The 15,056-nt window shown below is 38.5% G+C and overlaps 1 protein-coding gene across 1 annotated transcript in view; it reads right to left on the minus strand.

Moving 5' to 3' along the window:
* Window positions 1-1,119: 1,119 nt before the first annotated feature.
* The window catches only part of SLC38A11 (solute carrier family 38 member 11), a 60,889-nt gene continuing 46,952 nt past the window's right edge, over window positions 1,120-15,056 (minus strand). Inside the window, exon 12 of the mRNA XM_026492656.3 lies at window positions 1,120-3,169. Within this exon, the coding sequence (XP_026348441.1) occupies window positions 2,876-3,169 (294 nt within the window). The 3' untranslated portion in view covers window positions 1,120-2,875. The remainder of the gene's footprint in view (window positions 3,170-15,056) is intronic.

The following is a 15,056-nucleotide window of genomic DNA, read 5'->3' on the forward strand; positions in this document are numbered from 1 at the left end:
AATAAGTTAATCTTTAATTAAATTGATCTGTGGAGTATGCATTCAGCAAACGACTAGTGGGAATTTTCTTAGTTGAATAACCTGGATTTCAGGGTTCTTATAGGAAAGACAAGAGGCAGCAATTACTACTCGACAGCATTGGAAACAATCAGAGGCAAGGAGGTCTACCTTCTCTGATATTCAGAGATGGTTCACGTTAGGGTTGAAGTGAAAGAGCCTATCATAAACTGTTATATGAACAAGGATCCAGTTCACAGGTTACACGGGTGTCATCCAGTCTGTACCTTTGATGGAAATGCATTGGTAGATGTTTACATTAGTGCGTAAAGATACTATTTCCTTCCTTTCTTTTTTAAATTAAGAATCATTTTATAAATTCAAATGTCGTGACAACCTCAGAAATTGGTTTTAAATCCTAAAGTTGCTTTGTTAGGGGCAAGAAGTGGCAGGGAGGGAAAGAATTTCAGTAGAAATCTCTTATTAAATTGAGGCAGAAAATAGATGGGAGGTGGTTCTTGAAGTTTTGCATGGTGGCAAAATAAAGAGACAGACAAGTGATCTTGCAAAATAGATGTGAGTTTCTAAGATTTATTCTATCATAATTTGAAAGATGTTGGTAATTCATGTAAGGCAGTTTTGTTCTAAAGTGGATTAGGAATAATAATAATAAAAAAGAACAAATGTTTATTAGGCATTAATGCAATACTCAGTTCCTACCAGGAGTTGTTTTTGTTTTGTTTTTTAACCTACTTGAAGAGTCAAGGTTAATTTAATTTTTGGTGTCTGAAGCAATACCCAAACTACAAGATAATAGATGGTTAAGTGCTAAATTACATTATCCTCGATGTGCTTCTCTTTGTACATTCTTGGAACTCTCATCTCTTGTGATTTTATCTAATAACTATGTAGGTCAGTATTTCTCAGTCTTGAGTCATGTAGGGATAGACTGCTGCAAAAATTTCTTACATTCCCTCACTATGAATGAAAGTATTTTTATTATCATTTTACCAAAACATGTGTCAATCTAAAAATAGGCACAAACCACTTAACCTTATGATTCTTAAACATCTATAAAAAACAAATCTACAAATTAAATACAGAAAAGTTATATAGCCAGTAGAATTTAAACTAATTGAGTCACATGGATCATGTTTATTGAAGTAAAAAATCCCACTCCGAGCCCGAGCACGGTTCCACCTAAGGTGCAGCTTTCCGTGCTTTCAACAGGTCTTTCTTACTATGAGTCACATGATGACACAGCTCTCACCACTTCTTTACTCAAACCACTGTGAAACTATCCTTTATACACTTCCTCTGGGTTTTTTTTTTTTTCTTTTTCTTTTGCTGTGATTTGTACAAATGCATCATGTGTGTATTAACTCTGCTTGCAATATTTTCTATTTGGCAACAATTAATACAGTGCTATCAATTGTCAACTTGAAATACAAATGAAAAGGTGAGAAAATTGGGGGTGATTTGATGTAGGGTAGCTGTCCAGATGGTCCCAAATTTTCTTGTTATTTTTAAGAGTGTCATGTGAAAGAAATCCTCATGAAAAGATATTTTAAAAATCCTCATTAAAAACGGAGTGCCGCTGTGGTGGACACAGCTGTGCCTACCAGTTCCCCTATAAGGAAGCATGTGGTGCCCCAGCCACCAGAAGACAGCATCCAGTTCTCAGTTCCTTTAGGGTTTGTTCAGCTGCAAAGAGCTGCCAAGGGCTCGGCCTTCACAGGTACCCACATTCAAGGACAGATGGAGGCAGCAATAATAAAAGTTGGCTATTTCACCCAAACAGGGACAACTCTGATGGGCCACATATGTTCCAGTCTTCCATGGACTTGGCTGAGGCTTTGTTGGCCTGCCTTGCAGTTCCATCTTGCCCTCCCAATCCTGCTTTCTGCCTCTCTTCCATTAGTGATGATCCTTAATAAACACCTGCATGCCAAACTCCATCTGAGTGTCTGCTTCTACAGAGTCCAGCCAACCAACAAGCACTCTCGAGAATCTCTCTGAGGATCCCAGAGGAGTGAGAACCCTTCTTCTGGGGTCCTGATTCTTCTTGCAAGCTTCTAGTCTCAAAGTTCAGTTTCTGATTGTATACTCCTGTCAGTACTTGAAATTCAACAGGTCCAAAGTTGACACATAACCGATCTCTTGGGCTTGTGCCCGAGAACAACTTGTGGTTTTCCTCCCTGCTTTATAATTTATTTAATGGCACTACCATTGTATTCCCACAGGATCAAAATTTGAGAGGTAATTTTGATTTCTCACACATCTTGCTCTGAACAGTCTATTATTTATGCTTCTTAACATGGGAAGGACTTTACTCACTTCTCCAGGGATTCACTCCCCTCTAAACAAGGGATCTGCTGAAATTGTAATGGAGACTTTCACTTTGCTCTTGGGATATCTATTCCTTTTAATAGTTTTCAGTTTGCCTTCTCTTCGATTCCATAAACTTTAAAAGACACAAAAATTTTTTCTCATAAAGGATACATACACAAAATGCCAACCCACAATCACCGACTTATTTTGGAGTGCAGTATGTTGTCTCATCTATTGAATAAAAGAATAATGCTTTGAGAGGATGGCAGCAAGGGCCAAGGGCTTCACTTTTCCTCCTGCAGTTGAGATTAAGGCAGCACAGTCATTAAAACAAAACATGAATTTTGTTTAAAATAAAGCAATAAAACAAAAAAATACATTCAATTTTCTTTTCCTCTTTATCTTTTATATTGGACTAAAGAGTAAAGAAAACCAAATCTGATAAATGCAGAAATAATAGTTTTATAATATACAGACTAAAACGTGTGTGAATATGATGTGGTTTAGAAGTCTCTGAAAACATATGTACCTTTGAAAATATGTCAACTCATTGAAAGATACTGCTATTTAAAACTGGAAATCGTGTTGTCAATTGAAGATGAGAAACTGAGATGTTTGTGAGGGAGAGATTGTCAGGAAAGCAGTAGAACATTTCCTGCCCATGGGTGCAGTCTTGAGGATTTGCGATGGCCATGACGAGTCCAGCAACCATCACCAGGACACCGACAGGAAGCATGACACAGGACATAATCTTATCTGAGTGTGTCCTTGGTTCTTCAGATAGTTTCAGATAGCATGCTGATGGAATGATAAAAATCAGTGGAGCGGCACAGAGCACACCCTGTATATTGAAAACAAGAAATAACACTATGTTACCAAAGGGAGCATTCTTTGGACAGTTTTTGAAATACATTTTCAAAACGTACTTGTCTTTGTACATGTTAAAAGTTTAATAGGTTTAGTTGAATCAACCAAGGGAAAGAAGAATAACCCAAGAAAGACTTAAGAATAGGTTTTCCTCTTTCTGATGATATATTTACAAAGGAGAAGAATAAAATAATAGTGTATCAGACAAGAAAAAATGATCAGAAAATAATAATTTAGAAAATAAAGCAGAAGGGAAGACCAACTTCTGGCAAAACCTTGAAATGTCCCATATTTTCAGCACATCGCATTTTCTTATATTCTTATTTCAAATTGCTGAGTAACTACTATGCTGTTCAAATGTGACCGGTCTATTTGTCATTTATGTATAAGAGGGGACTGACTACTGGGAGGTGTGCAGGGGATATTATCTTTCCTCTTTCTTGAGTTGGTGTGAAAGTAGGTGTCCCTCTGTAAGAGAAAAGAAAGTGCCCACTCTGCGGGCACTTAACATGAAATAGTATTTCTAAATCCTCCTTCAAGTAAAACTAAACGTGTTAATTACCCTAGAAAATTGACAGCAGAACTAAATGACTATGACTCATTCACCCTCCCCTACATTAGCTTATGGATAAATCCAACCTGAGGGGGCATGTCAGATTGAAAATTATTGGAAGTAGTGTTGTCTATTATAAAAATACCAAGATGGATTCCTGGTGGCTCAGTCAGTTAAGCCTCCACTCTTGATTTCAGCTCAAGTTGTGATCTTACGGTTGTGAGATGGAGCCCCATGTCAGTCTTTGCACTCAGTGGGGAATCTGCTTGAGATTCTCTCTCCCTCTCTCTCTGCCCCTCCCCCCACTCACACCATATTGTGCATGCGTGCTCTCTCTCTCAAATAAATAAATAAATCTTTAAAAAGTAAAAAAAAATACCAAGAGTTACTGACTTCAAAGAAAAGATACTTTCCTTTGAGGAGGCTAAATTTGCACTAGACACTTTGCAAATGAAATAATGTTAAAATTTAATGCATTTTAGGCAATATAGTTTTAAAATTATATTAAACATTAATTATATATTAAACAAAATATAACATACTATTAAAATATATTAGATATAATTGTATAACAAATGCCATTCTCTTAAGCCATAAAACACAAGTTTTTAAAAATAGACAATAGCAAATGTGATATTGGTTTAAAATTAAAAGCAAGCTTTCCATAAAATATATGTTTTGCTATATTTGAAAAAGTTATTATGGAAATATGTAAATATATAGAAAAGTAGAAAGAATAGTATAATGAAACTCTATACACCTATCACCTAAGATTTAAAATCTTTTTGACACATTATTTGGTAGATTTCGCCAGGGAAAAATCACAGAAAACTGATTTTGAATCTGGATGATGTAAAAAACAGATTATACCTTAAAATAGTTTTAAAAGAAATATTTTCTCAATATCATCATTTACTAAAAGTACTGTTATACTCAGTACCATCCTCATACCAGAACTATTACATCTATGATTCTAAAAACATAACTTTTTTAGCTTTTACAAAAATAGAAGTCCAGAGAAATGGCAGTTGATTGGAATACGTTATGAAATGACTGTTGAGACACTATCTAAAAATTTGGGGAAGAATAAGAGGGACCACACTTCATGGAAAATGTCTACAGCCAGAGATATAAGAATGAGAAAAGAGGTGCCAAACTGTATTCTAATTTAAATATATAGAAAATGTAATTTTGCCATTCATAGTACTTGCATACGAATGAATACCTACAAAGGTAGACAGATATAAAGAATTAGTTTTCATATGGCAAGAATTGAATGAATTACGGACTCCCTAAGCTGTCTCGAAACACTTGAAACTGACAATGTTCTTTTAAGAAAAATACTGTAGAACTCCATCTGTGTTTATAATAATTATTATCCTTTGCTTTCTTTGAAAAAATTTTGAAAACAATGAAAAAATAATTAAGATATAAATATGTGTATGTGGGTGTGGGGGTGTGTATATGTATAGGGCCCCTTCTCTTTATAAGAACAAACATGTCAAGCTAATTCATTTGGAACTTCAGAGTGTTGAAAGTGCTATCAGGATGAAAAACGCCACCAGCTGCTGCTAAGAAGCTGTCATCAGTCAGCATTTTGGGACACTTCCAAACCTAACTTGCTGGGTAGTCCAAAGCAATGGGTGTTCTGTTTATGCCATAATTCTTAAGAGTTGAGAAAGTAGCAATTAGTGGGAAAACTCTATAGCTGATGTTTGTACTGGAAGAAGTCCAGTTGAGTATCTTGTCTAGATAGCAGTTACTTTCTTAATATTTGAAAGCTCAGTCTTGCTAGAGGTTGTTGTTAGGACCCGAGATCATCAGTAGAATGATACAGCAGTTCCATCTGTTCTTTTTTCTGTAAATTCATCCTGCTTATTTGATTTAATATAGACTTGTGTGAGAATACACCACTGGCTTTGGAACAGTTTTTGGAATTGCTTGACAGAATGTAAATATCATAAGTTTTCATTAAAGGGAAAATAAAATATAGCCTTATTTTAAAGGCAGGGCAGCACTGTCTTTTTGATAATAACACTATTGATGCCACGGCATTCTGCAGTTGCTGTAAGGAATTAACAGAAGGTGTTGAAGATTTTTACTGGCAAAACAAATTGGGAACTTATCTGAATTCTCCTACCAGAATAGAAACCTCTCAAAGGATACAAAGAAGCTAAAAACTCAACAAAAGAATGCTTATACATTCTTCTAAGTTTCTACTTTGTAATCAATTTGGATTCATGAAATGTATTCCTATACCTTAAAGAGAAACTCTGGCTAACTCAGGAGGTCTTTGGCAGCTTGGACTATGCCTTGCTCACCCTGATGACTGTATCTCTCTATGTGGGCTGCGATGGGTAATTGGCTTGCTTGCTTCCTTCTACTTTAAGCTGTGCACAGTGTTTGTTGGGCTGGTTACTCTGGCCACAGGCCCCAGCTGCTTCATCTTTTCTCTTTGTACTGTGAGTAAAAAACCCATAGGGCCCAATTACTGTAGATGCCTTTTTTCTCTAATAGCAGCACCAGTGCCCAGATCCTGAATTCTTAATACCAAGAATGGAGCTTCTGTTTATTTTATTTGCTTCTAAAATGAATCCTTTAAAATTGAGGGTGCATTTGCTTTGGAAAATATGTCATTGTCTACTGCTATGAAAACAATGAAATAAAAAGGAAACTAAGCTCTAAATGAGGTTTTGCTTTTTATTAACTAATATAAATCCAAATAATTTATCCTGTATTATTCTAGTCATAGTAAGTAACAGCATTTCCCTAACTTTGCAAATTGAAGGTCTGATTCTATTACACATCTCATTAGTGAAGATCATTATTCTACTTAGTGGTGATTCAGACACCACAGTAGAAAAGAATTCTTAGAGTACAACAATTGTTAACTAAGATAAAAGCTATTAGCTAAAAATTAATTTAGATGAAGAACTTTCAGTTCCATCTTATTTCATCTCCTGGTATTGATTTTAACTCATTATTAAAGTCTAACCATATGTATTATAGATTACTCTTAACCTCACTTGTAGGTAAATTTAATCCACAGGTTTTTAACTTAAAAATTGGATAGAGAGCGAGGAGGGAGTTAAGATGGTAGAGGAGTAGGGACCCCTTTTTCAGCCGGTCCCCTGAGTCGAGTTGGATAGGTACCAGAACAGTCTGAACATCCACGGAATCAGCCTGAGACGCAGAAGATACATCTGGATCTCTACAAATGAACATCTCCAGCGCTGAGTATTGAGGTATGAGGTGGGGAGCCATGAAACTGCGCACAGATATCGGAAGATAAACGGAAGGGGGAGGGTGCCACCGCGTTCGGGCGCCGGGAAGCGGTAGCCACCTGCACGGGGGAGCAGGTGGACTCACGGATGGCACCGGTGGGCGAGAGAGCAGATTGAAACCGTGAGCCGGGGAGCGCGTGCCACCAGACTGAAACGGAGCTCTGGTGTGCTCACTGGAACCAGACTGAGACCGGGAGCTCCGGAGCGCGGGGCGGGGGGGGGGGGGGGGGCGCTGGCAGCTGGCGGTGTTAGAAACACAAAGGACAGAGATATGCCGGCCCTGGAAGTGAGGGCTGGGACGCCGGGTGTGGGGCGCACATCCCGGGTCGCTGCAGGGTTGAGCAGCACCAACAGAAACAGAGTTAAAGTGGCCAGAACATCAGTGGAGAATGGTCCGCGATCCCTCTGTTCTGAGACAGAGGCTGAGATTCGGCCACTGCTGCTCTTACTCTCGGAAGAGGCGCAGCAAACTGCCAGGGAAAGCCGCCAGAGAACAAAAGCCTGGAAATACCGGCTCAGGCTCATGGTGTCCCCTTCCCCATCCCCCCTCGCAGGGGACACGGAGACTCTACCCAAACAGGGTTGCGGCAGGCCCCTCCCCAAGAAGGCAGGCTGAAAAATCAAGAAGCCCACATCCCTAAGATCCCTATAAAACAAGGGCGCATGGCCTGGGTCCCCGGTCAATAATTTGGGCTCTGGACAACCCCACACCCTCTCCTCATCAGAATGACGAGAAGGAGAAATCCCCCCCAGCAAAGAAAAGACAATGAGTCTGTGGCCTCTGCCACAGAACTAATGGATATGGATATAACCAAATTATCAGAAATGGAATTCAGAATAACAATGGTCAAGGTGATGTGTAGACTTGAAAAAAGTATTAATGAAAATGTTTATGAGAATATAGAATCTCTAAGGGTGGAAGTGAGAGCGAATCTGGCAGAAATTAAAAATTCTGTGAGCCAAATGCCATCAAAACTAGAGGCTCTGATGGCCAGGGTGAATGAGGCAGAAGAACGTATCAGCGAATTGGAGGATGGGTTAGTAGAAGACAAAGCTAAAATAGAATCTGGACTTAAAAAAATCCACGCCCAAGAATGTAGGTTACGGGAGATTACTGACTCAATGAAACGTTCCAATGTCAGAATCATCAGCATCCCCGAGGGGTGGAGAAAAACAGAGGTCTAGAAGAGATATTTGAACAAATTGTAGCTGAAAACTTCCCTAATCTAGCAAGGGAAGCAAACATTCGTGTCCAAGAGGCAGAGAGGACCCCTCCCAAGCTCAACCATGACAAACCTACGCCACATCACGTCATAGTGCAATTCTCAAATATTAGATCCAAGGATACAGTATTGAAAGCGGCCAGGGCAAAGAAATTTCTCACGTACCAAGGCAAAGGTATCAGAATTACGTCAGACCTGTCTACACAGACCTGGAATAAGAGAAAGGGTTGGGGGGACATTTTTAAAGCTCTTTCAGAGAAAAACATGCAGCCAAGGATCCTTTATCCAGCAAGGCTGTCATTCAGAATTGATGGAGAAATAAAGACCTTCCAGAATCGCCAGTCATTGACCAATTTCGTAACCATGAAACCAGCCCTACAGGAGATATTAAGGGGGGTTCTATAAAGGTAAAAAGGCCCCAAGAGTGATACAGAACAGAAAGTCACAATCTATAGAAACAAAGACTTTACTGACAACATGGCATCATTAAAATCATATCTCTTAATAATCAGTCTCAATGTAAATGGCCTAAATGCTCCCATAAAACACCACAGGGTTGCAGATTGGATAAAAAGACACGACCCATCCATTTGCCGTCTACAAGAGACTCATTTTGAACCTAAAGATACATTCAGACTGAAAGTAAAGGGATGGAATACCATCTTTCACACCAGTGGACCTCAAAAGTAAGCTGGGGTAGCTATTCTAATATCGGACAGATTGGATTTTAAACTAAAGACTATAGTTAGAGACACAGAAGGGCACTATATTATTCTTAAAGGATGTATCCAACAAGTGGATATGACAATTATAAATATATATGCCCCCAACAGGGGAGCAGCAAGATACACAAGCCAACTCTTAACCACAATAAAGAGACATATAGATAAAAATACATTAATAGTAGGGGACCTCAACACTCCACTATCAGAAATAGACAGAACACTCATGCAAAAAATCGACAAAGAAACAAGGGCTTTGAATGCCATACTCGACGAGTTGGAACTCATAGATATATATATATATATATATATAGAACACTACAACCCAGAACCAAAGAATACTCATTCTCTTCTAATGCCCATGGAACATTCTCAAGAACAGACCATGTTCTGGGACACAAAACAGGTCTCAACCAATACCAAAAGACTGAAATTATTCCCTGCATATTCTCAGACCACAACTCTTTGAAATTGGAACTCAACCACAGGGAAAAATTTGGAAGAAACTCAAACACTTGGAGACTAAGAACCATCCTGCTCAGGAATGATTCAATAAACCAGGAAATCAAAAGTCAATTTAAAAAATTTATGGAGACCAATGAGAATGAAAACACAATGGTCCAAAACCTATGGGATACTGCAAAGGCAGTCCTAAGGGGGAAATACATAGCCATTCAAGCCTCACTCAAAAGAATAGAAAAATCTAAAATGCAGTTTTTATAGTGTCACCTCAAGAAGCTGGAACAGCAACAGAGGGACAGGCCTAATCCTTGCACGAGGAAGCAGTTGAACAAGATTAGAGCAGAAATCAATGAATTAGAAACCAGAAGTACAGTAGAGCAGATCAACAGGACTAGAAGCTGGTTCTTTGAGAGAATTAATAAAATTGACAGACCACTGGCAAGACTTATCCAAAAGAATAGAGAAAGGACCCAAATTAATAAAATTATGAATGAAGAAGGAGAGGTCATAACCAACACCAATGAAATTGGAAGGATTATTAGAAACTTTTATCAACTGCTTTATGCCAATAAATTAAGCAATCTGGAAGAGATGGAAGCTTTCCTGGAAACCTATAAACTACCAAGACTGAAACAGGAAGAAATTGATTTTTTAAACAGGCCAATTAATTATGAATAGATTGAGTCAGTGATAAACAACCTTCCAAAAAACAAAACTCCAGGCCCGGACGGTTTTCCTGGGGAATTCTACCAAACATTCAAAGAAGAAATAATACCTATTCTCCTAAAGCCATTTCAAAAAATAGAAACAGAAGGAAAGCTACCAAACTCATTCTATGAGGCCAATATTACCTTGATCCCCAAACCAGGCAAAAACCCCATCAAAAAGGAGAATTACAGACTGATTTCCCTAATGAATATGGATGCCAAAATCCTCAACAAGATCCTGGCTAACAGAATCCAACAGTACATTAAAAGGATTATCCATCATGATCAAGTGGGATTCATACCTGGGATGCAAGCATGGTTCGACATTCACATCGATCAGCGTGATAGATCATATCAACAAGAAAAGACTCAGGAACCATATGATCCTCTCAATAGATGCAGAAAAAGCATTTGACAAAATACAGCATCCTTTCCTGATTAAAACCCTTCAGAGTGTAGGGATAGAGGGTACATTCCTCAATCTCATAAAAACCATTTATGAAAAGCCTACAGCAAATATCATTCTCAATGAGGAAAAGCTGGAAGCCTTTTCCTTAAGATCAGGAACACGACAAGGATGCCCACTCTCGCCACTACTATTCAACATAGTACTAGAAGTCCTTGCAACAGCAACCAGACAACAAAAAGGGATCAAAGGTATCCAAATCGGCAAAGAAGAAGTCAAACTGTCTCTATTCGCAGACGACATGATACTCTATATGGAAAACCCAAAGAGAAATCCACTCCCAAACTATTAGAAGTTATAGAGCAATTCAGTTATGTGCCGGGATACAAAATCAATGCTCAGAAATCAGTTGCATTTCTATACACGAATAATGAGACTGAAGAAAGAGAGATTAGGGAATCCATCCCATTTACAATAACACCAAAAACCATACGTTACCTTGGAATTAACTTAACCAGAGACGTAAAGGACCTATATTCTAGAAACTATAAATCACTCTTGAAAGACATTGAGGAAGACACAAAAAGATGGAAAAATATTCCATGCTCATGGATCGGAAGAATTAACATAGTTAAAATGTCCATGCTACCCAGAGCAATCTACACTTTCAATGCTATCCCGATCAAAATACCGATGACATTTTTCAAAGAACTGGAGCAAATAGTCCTTAAATTTGTATGGAACCAGAAAAGGCCCCGAATCTCCAAGGAACTGTTGAAAAGGAAAAACAAAGCTGGGGGCATCACAATGCCAGATTTCGAGCTGTACTACAAAGCTGTGATCACAAAGACAGCATGGTACTGGCACAAAAACAGACACATAGACCAATGGAACAGAATAGAGAACCCAGAAATGGACCCTTGGCTCTTTGGGCAACTAATCTTTGATAAAGCAGGAAAAAACATCCGGTGGAAAAAAGACAGTCTCTTCAATAAATGGTGCTGGGAAAATTGGACAGCTACATGCAAAAGAATGAAACTTGACCACTCTCTCACACCATACACAAAGATAAACTCTAAATGGATGAAAGACCTTGATGTGAGACAGGAATCCATCAAAATCCTGGAGGAGAACATAGGCAGCAACCTCTACGACATCAGCCAACGCAACCTTTTTCATGACACATCTCCAAAGGCAAGAGAAACAAAAGATAAAATGAACTTGTGTGACTTCATCAAGATAAAAAGCTTCTGCACAGGCAAGGAAACAGTCAAAAAAACTAAGAGGCAGCCCACGGAACGGGAGAAGATATTTGCAAATGACACTACAGATAAAAGACTGGCGTCCAAGATCTACAAAGAACTTCTCAAACTCAATACACGAGAAACAAATAAACAAATCATAAAATGGGCAGAAGATATGAACAGACACTTTTCCAATGATGACATACAAATGGCTAACAGACACATGAAAAAATGTTCAACATCATTAGCCATCAGGGAAATTCAAATCAAAACCACACTAAGATACCACCTTATACCAGTTAGAATGGCAAAAATTGACAAGGCAAGAAACAACAATTGCTGGAGAGGATGTGGAGAAATGGGATCCCTCCTACACTGTTGGTGGGAATGCAAGTTGGTACAGCCACTCTGGAAAACAGTGTGGAGGTCCCTTAAAAAGTTAAAAATTGAGCTACCCTATGACCCAGCCATTGCACTATTGGGTATTTACCCCAAAGATACAGACGTAGTGAAGAGAAGGGCCATATGCACCCCAATGTTCATAGCAGCATTGTCCACAATAGCTAAATCGTGGAAGGAACAGAAATGCCCTTCAACAGATGACTGGATTAAGAAGTTGGTGGTCCATATATACAATGGAATATTACTCAGCTATCAGAAAGAACAAGTTCTCAACATTTGTTGCGACATGGACGGCACTGGAGGAGATAATGCTAAGTGAAATAAGTCAAGCAGAGAAAGACAATTATCATATGATTTCTCTCATCTATGGAACATAAGAACTAGGATGATCGGTAGGGGAAGAAAGGGATAAAGAAAGGAGGGGTAATCAGAAGGGGGAATGAAGCATGAGAGACTATGGACTCTGAGAAACAAACTGAGGGCTTCAGAGGGGAGGGGGGTGGAGGAATGGGATAGGCTGGTGATGGGTAGTAAGGAGGGCACGTATTGCATGGTGCACTGGGTGTGATACGCAACTAATGAATCATCGAACTTTACATCAAAAACCAGGAATGTATTTTATGGTGACTAACATAATATAATAAAAAAACATTTAAAAAATTGGATAGAGAAATGAACCTACTTATTTTACATAATTTAAAGCCTTCTATTTAGGAAACCTTAGGCTAGCATAATAATTAAAAATGTGGGCTATAGGGGCTGAAAGCCTGTGTTCAAATCTTGATTCTGCCACTTACAGCTAGTTTGAACTATTTAATCACTCTGTGCCTCAGTTTCTTCATCTGCAAAACTAATACAGATTAAGGAAGATAACACATGCAAAACACTTGGCACAGAGTAAGCAATACATGTTAGCTCATACTGTCATTCTGAAGTGGAACATAGCATGCTTTAAGTACTTCTAACGTGTTACATGATCCGGCCTACATTAGTTACTGAGAGAAATGATGCCTCATCTTGCTGTATTAAACTTGACAAATGTCCACACAAAGGGAGTTGAGTAAAGACCTGAATATGTTGTTGTGAATGCCAGAAGACTTTTGTTCATTGGAAAAACATACGCTCAGGTGATCTGTAAAAGAATGGAGATCCTGTATTTTATTACATTCTCACAAAATGCCCTTAGTGATTCAGCATTTCCATGCAATACCTGGTGCTTATCACAGGTGCTCTCCTTAATCCCCATCACCTGCATAACCCATCCCCCACCTACCTTCCCTCTCATAACCATCAGTTTGTTCTCTATAGTTAAGAGTCTGTTTCTTGGCTTGCCTCCCTCTCTTTTTTCCCCCTTTGCTTGTTTGTTTCCTAAATTCCACATATGAGTGAAATCATATGGTATTTGTCTTTCTCTGACTTATTTCACTTAGCACAATACTCTCTAGCTCCATTCATGTTGTTGCAAATGGCAAGATTTCATTCTTTTTTAAGACAGAGTAATATTCCATTTTGTATGTGTGCCACATCTTCTTTATGCATTCATCACTCGATGGACATTTAGGCTGTTTACATAATTTAGTTATTGTAGAGAATGCTGCTATAAACATTTGAATTGGTATTTTTGTATTCTTTGGGTAAATGACTAGTAGTGCAATTGCTGGGTCATAGGATAGTTCTATTTTTAACTTTTTGAGGAAACTCCACACTGTTTTCCAGAATGAGTGCACCAGTTTGGATTCCCACCAGCAGTGCAATAGAATTCCCCTTTCTTCACATTCTTGCCAACATCTATTGTTTCTTGTGTTGTTAATTTTAGCCATTCTGATAGGTGTGAGGTGACATCTCATTGTAGTCTTGATTTGTATTTTCCTGATGATGAGTGATGTTGAGCATCTTTTCATGTGTCCGTTGGCCATCTGGATGTCTTCTGCCCATTTTTTAATTGGATTATTCATTTTTGGGGTGTTGAGTTTGTTAAGTTCTTTATATATTTTGGATATTGACCCTTTATCAGATGTCATTTGCAAATATCTTCTCTCATTCCATAGGTTGCCTTTTAGTGTTGTTGGTTGTTTTCATCTATGTGCAGAAACTTTTTATTTTGATGTAGTCCCAATAGGTTATTTTTACTTTTGTTTCCCTTGCCTCAGGAGACATATGTAGCAAGAAGTTGCTATGGCTGATGTCAAATGGGTTACTGCTGCCTGTGTTCTCCCATAAGATTTTTATAGTGTCAAGTCTCACATTTCGGTCTTTAATCCATTTTGAATTTATTTTTGTGTTGGGTGTAAGAAAGTCCAGTTTTATTCTTTTGCATGTTGTTATCCAGTTTTCCCAAAACCATTTGTTGAAGAGACTGTCTTTTCCTGTTGCATATTCTTTCTGCTTTGCCAATGATTAATTGACCATATAGTTATGGACTCACTTTTTTTTTTATTTTATTATGATATGTTAGTCACCATACAGTACATCATTAGTTTTTGATGTAGTGCTCCCTGATTCATTGTTTGTATATAACACCCAGTGTTCCATGCAATACTTGCCCTCCTTAATACCCATCACTGGGCTAGCCCATCCCCTCACCCTCCTCCCCTCTAAAATCCTCAGTTTGTTTCCCAGAGTCCATAGTCTCTCGTGGTTCATTTCCCCTTCTTTTTACCACCCCCCCTCATTCTTCCCTTCCTTCTCCTACTGAACTCCCTGCTATTCCTTATGTTCCACAAATGAGTGAAACCATATGGTAATTGTCTTTCTCTGGTTGACTTATTTCACTTAGCATGATCTCCTCCAGTCCCATCCATGTTGATGCAAATGTTGGGTAATCTTTCTTTCTGATGGCTGAGTAATATTCCATTGTA

This window comes from Ursus arctos, unplaced genomic scaffold, assembly GCF_023065955.2.
Source record: "Ursus arctos isolate Adak ecotype North America unplaced genomic scaffold, UrsArc2.0 scaffold_1, whole genome shotgun sequence".
NCBI classification, from domain to species: Eukaryota; Metazoa; Chordata; class Mammalia; order Carnivora; family Ursidae; genus Ursus; species Ursus arctos.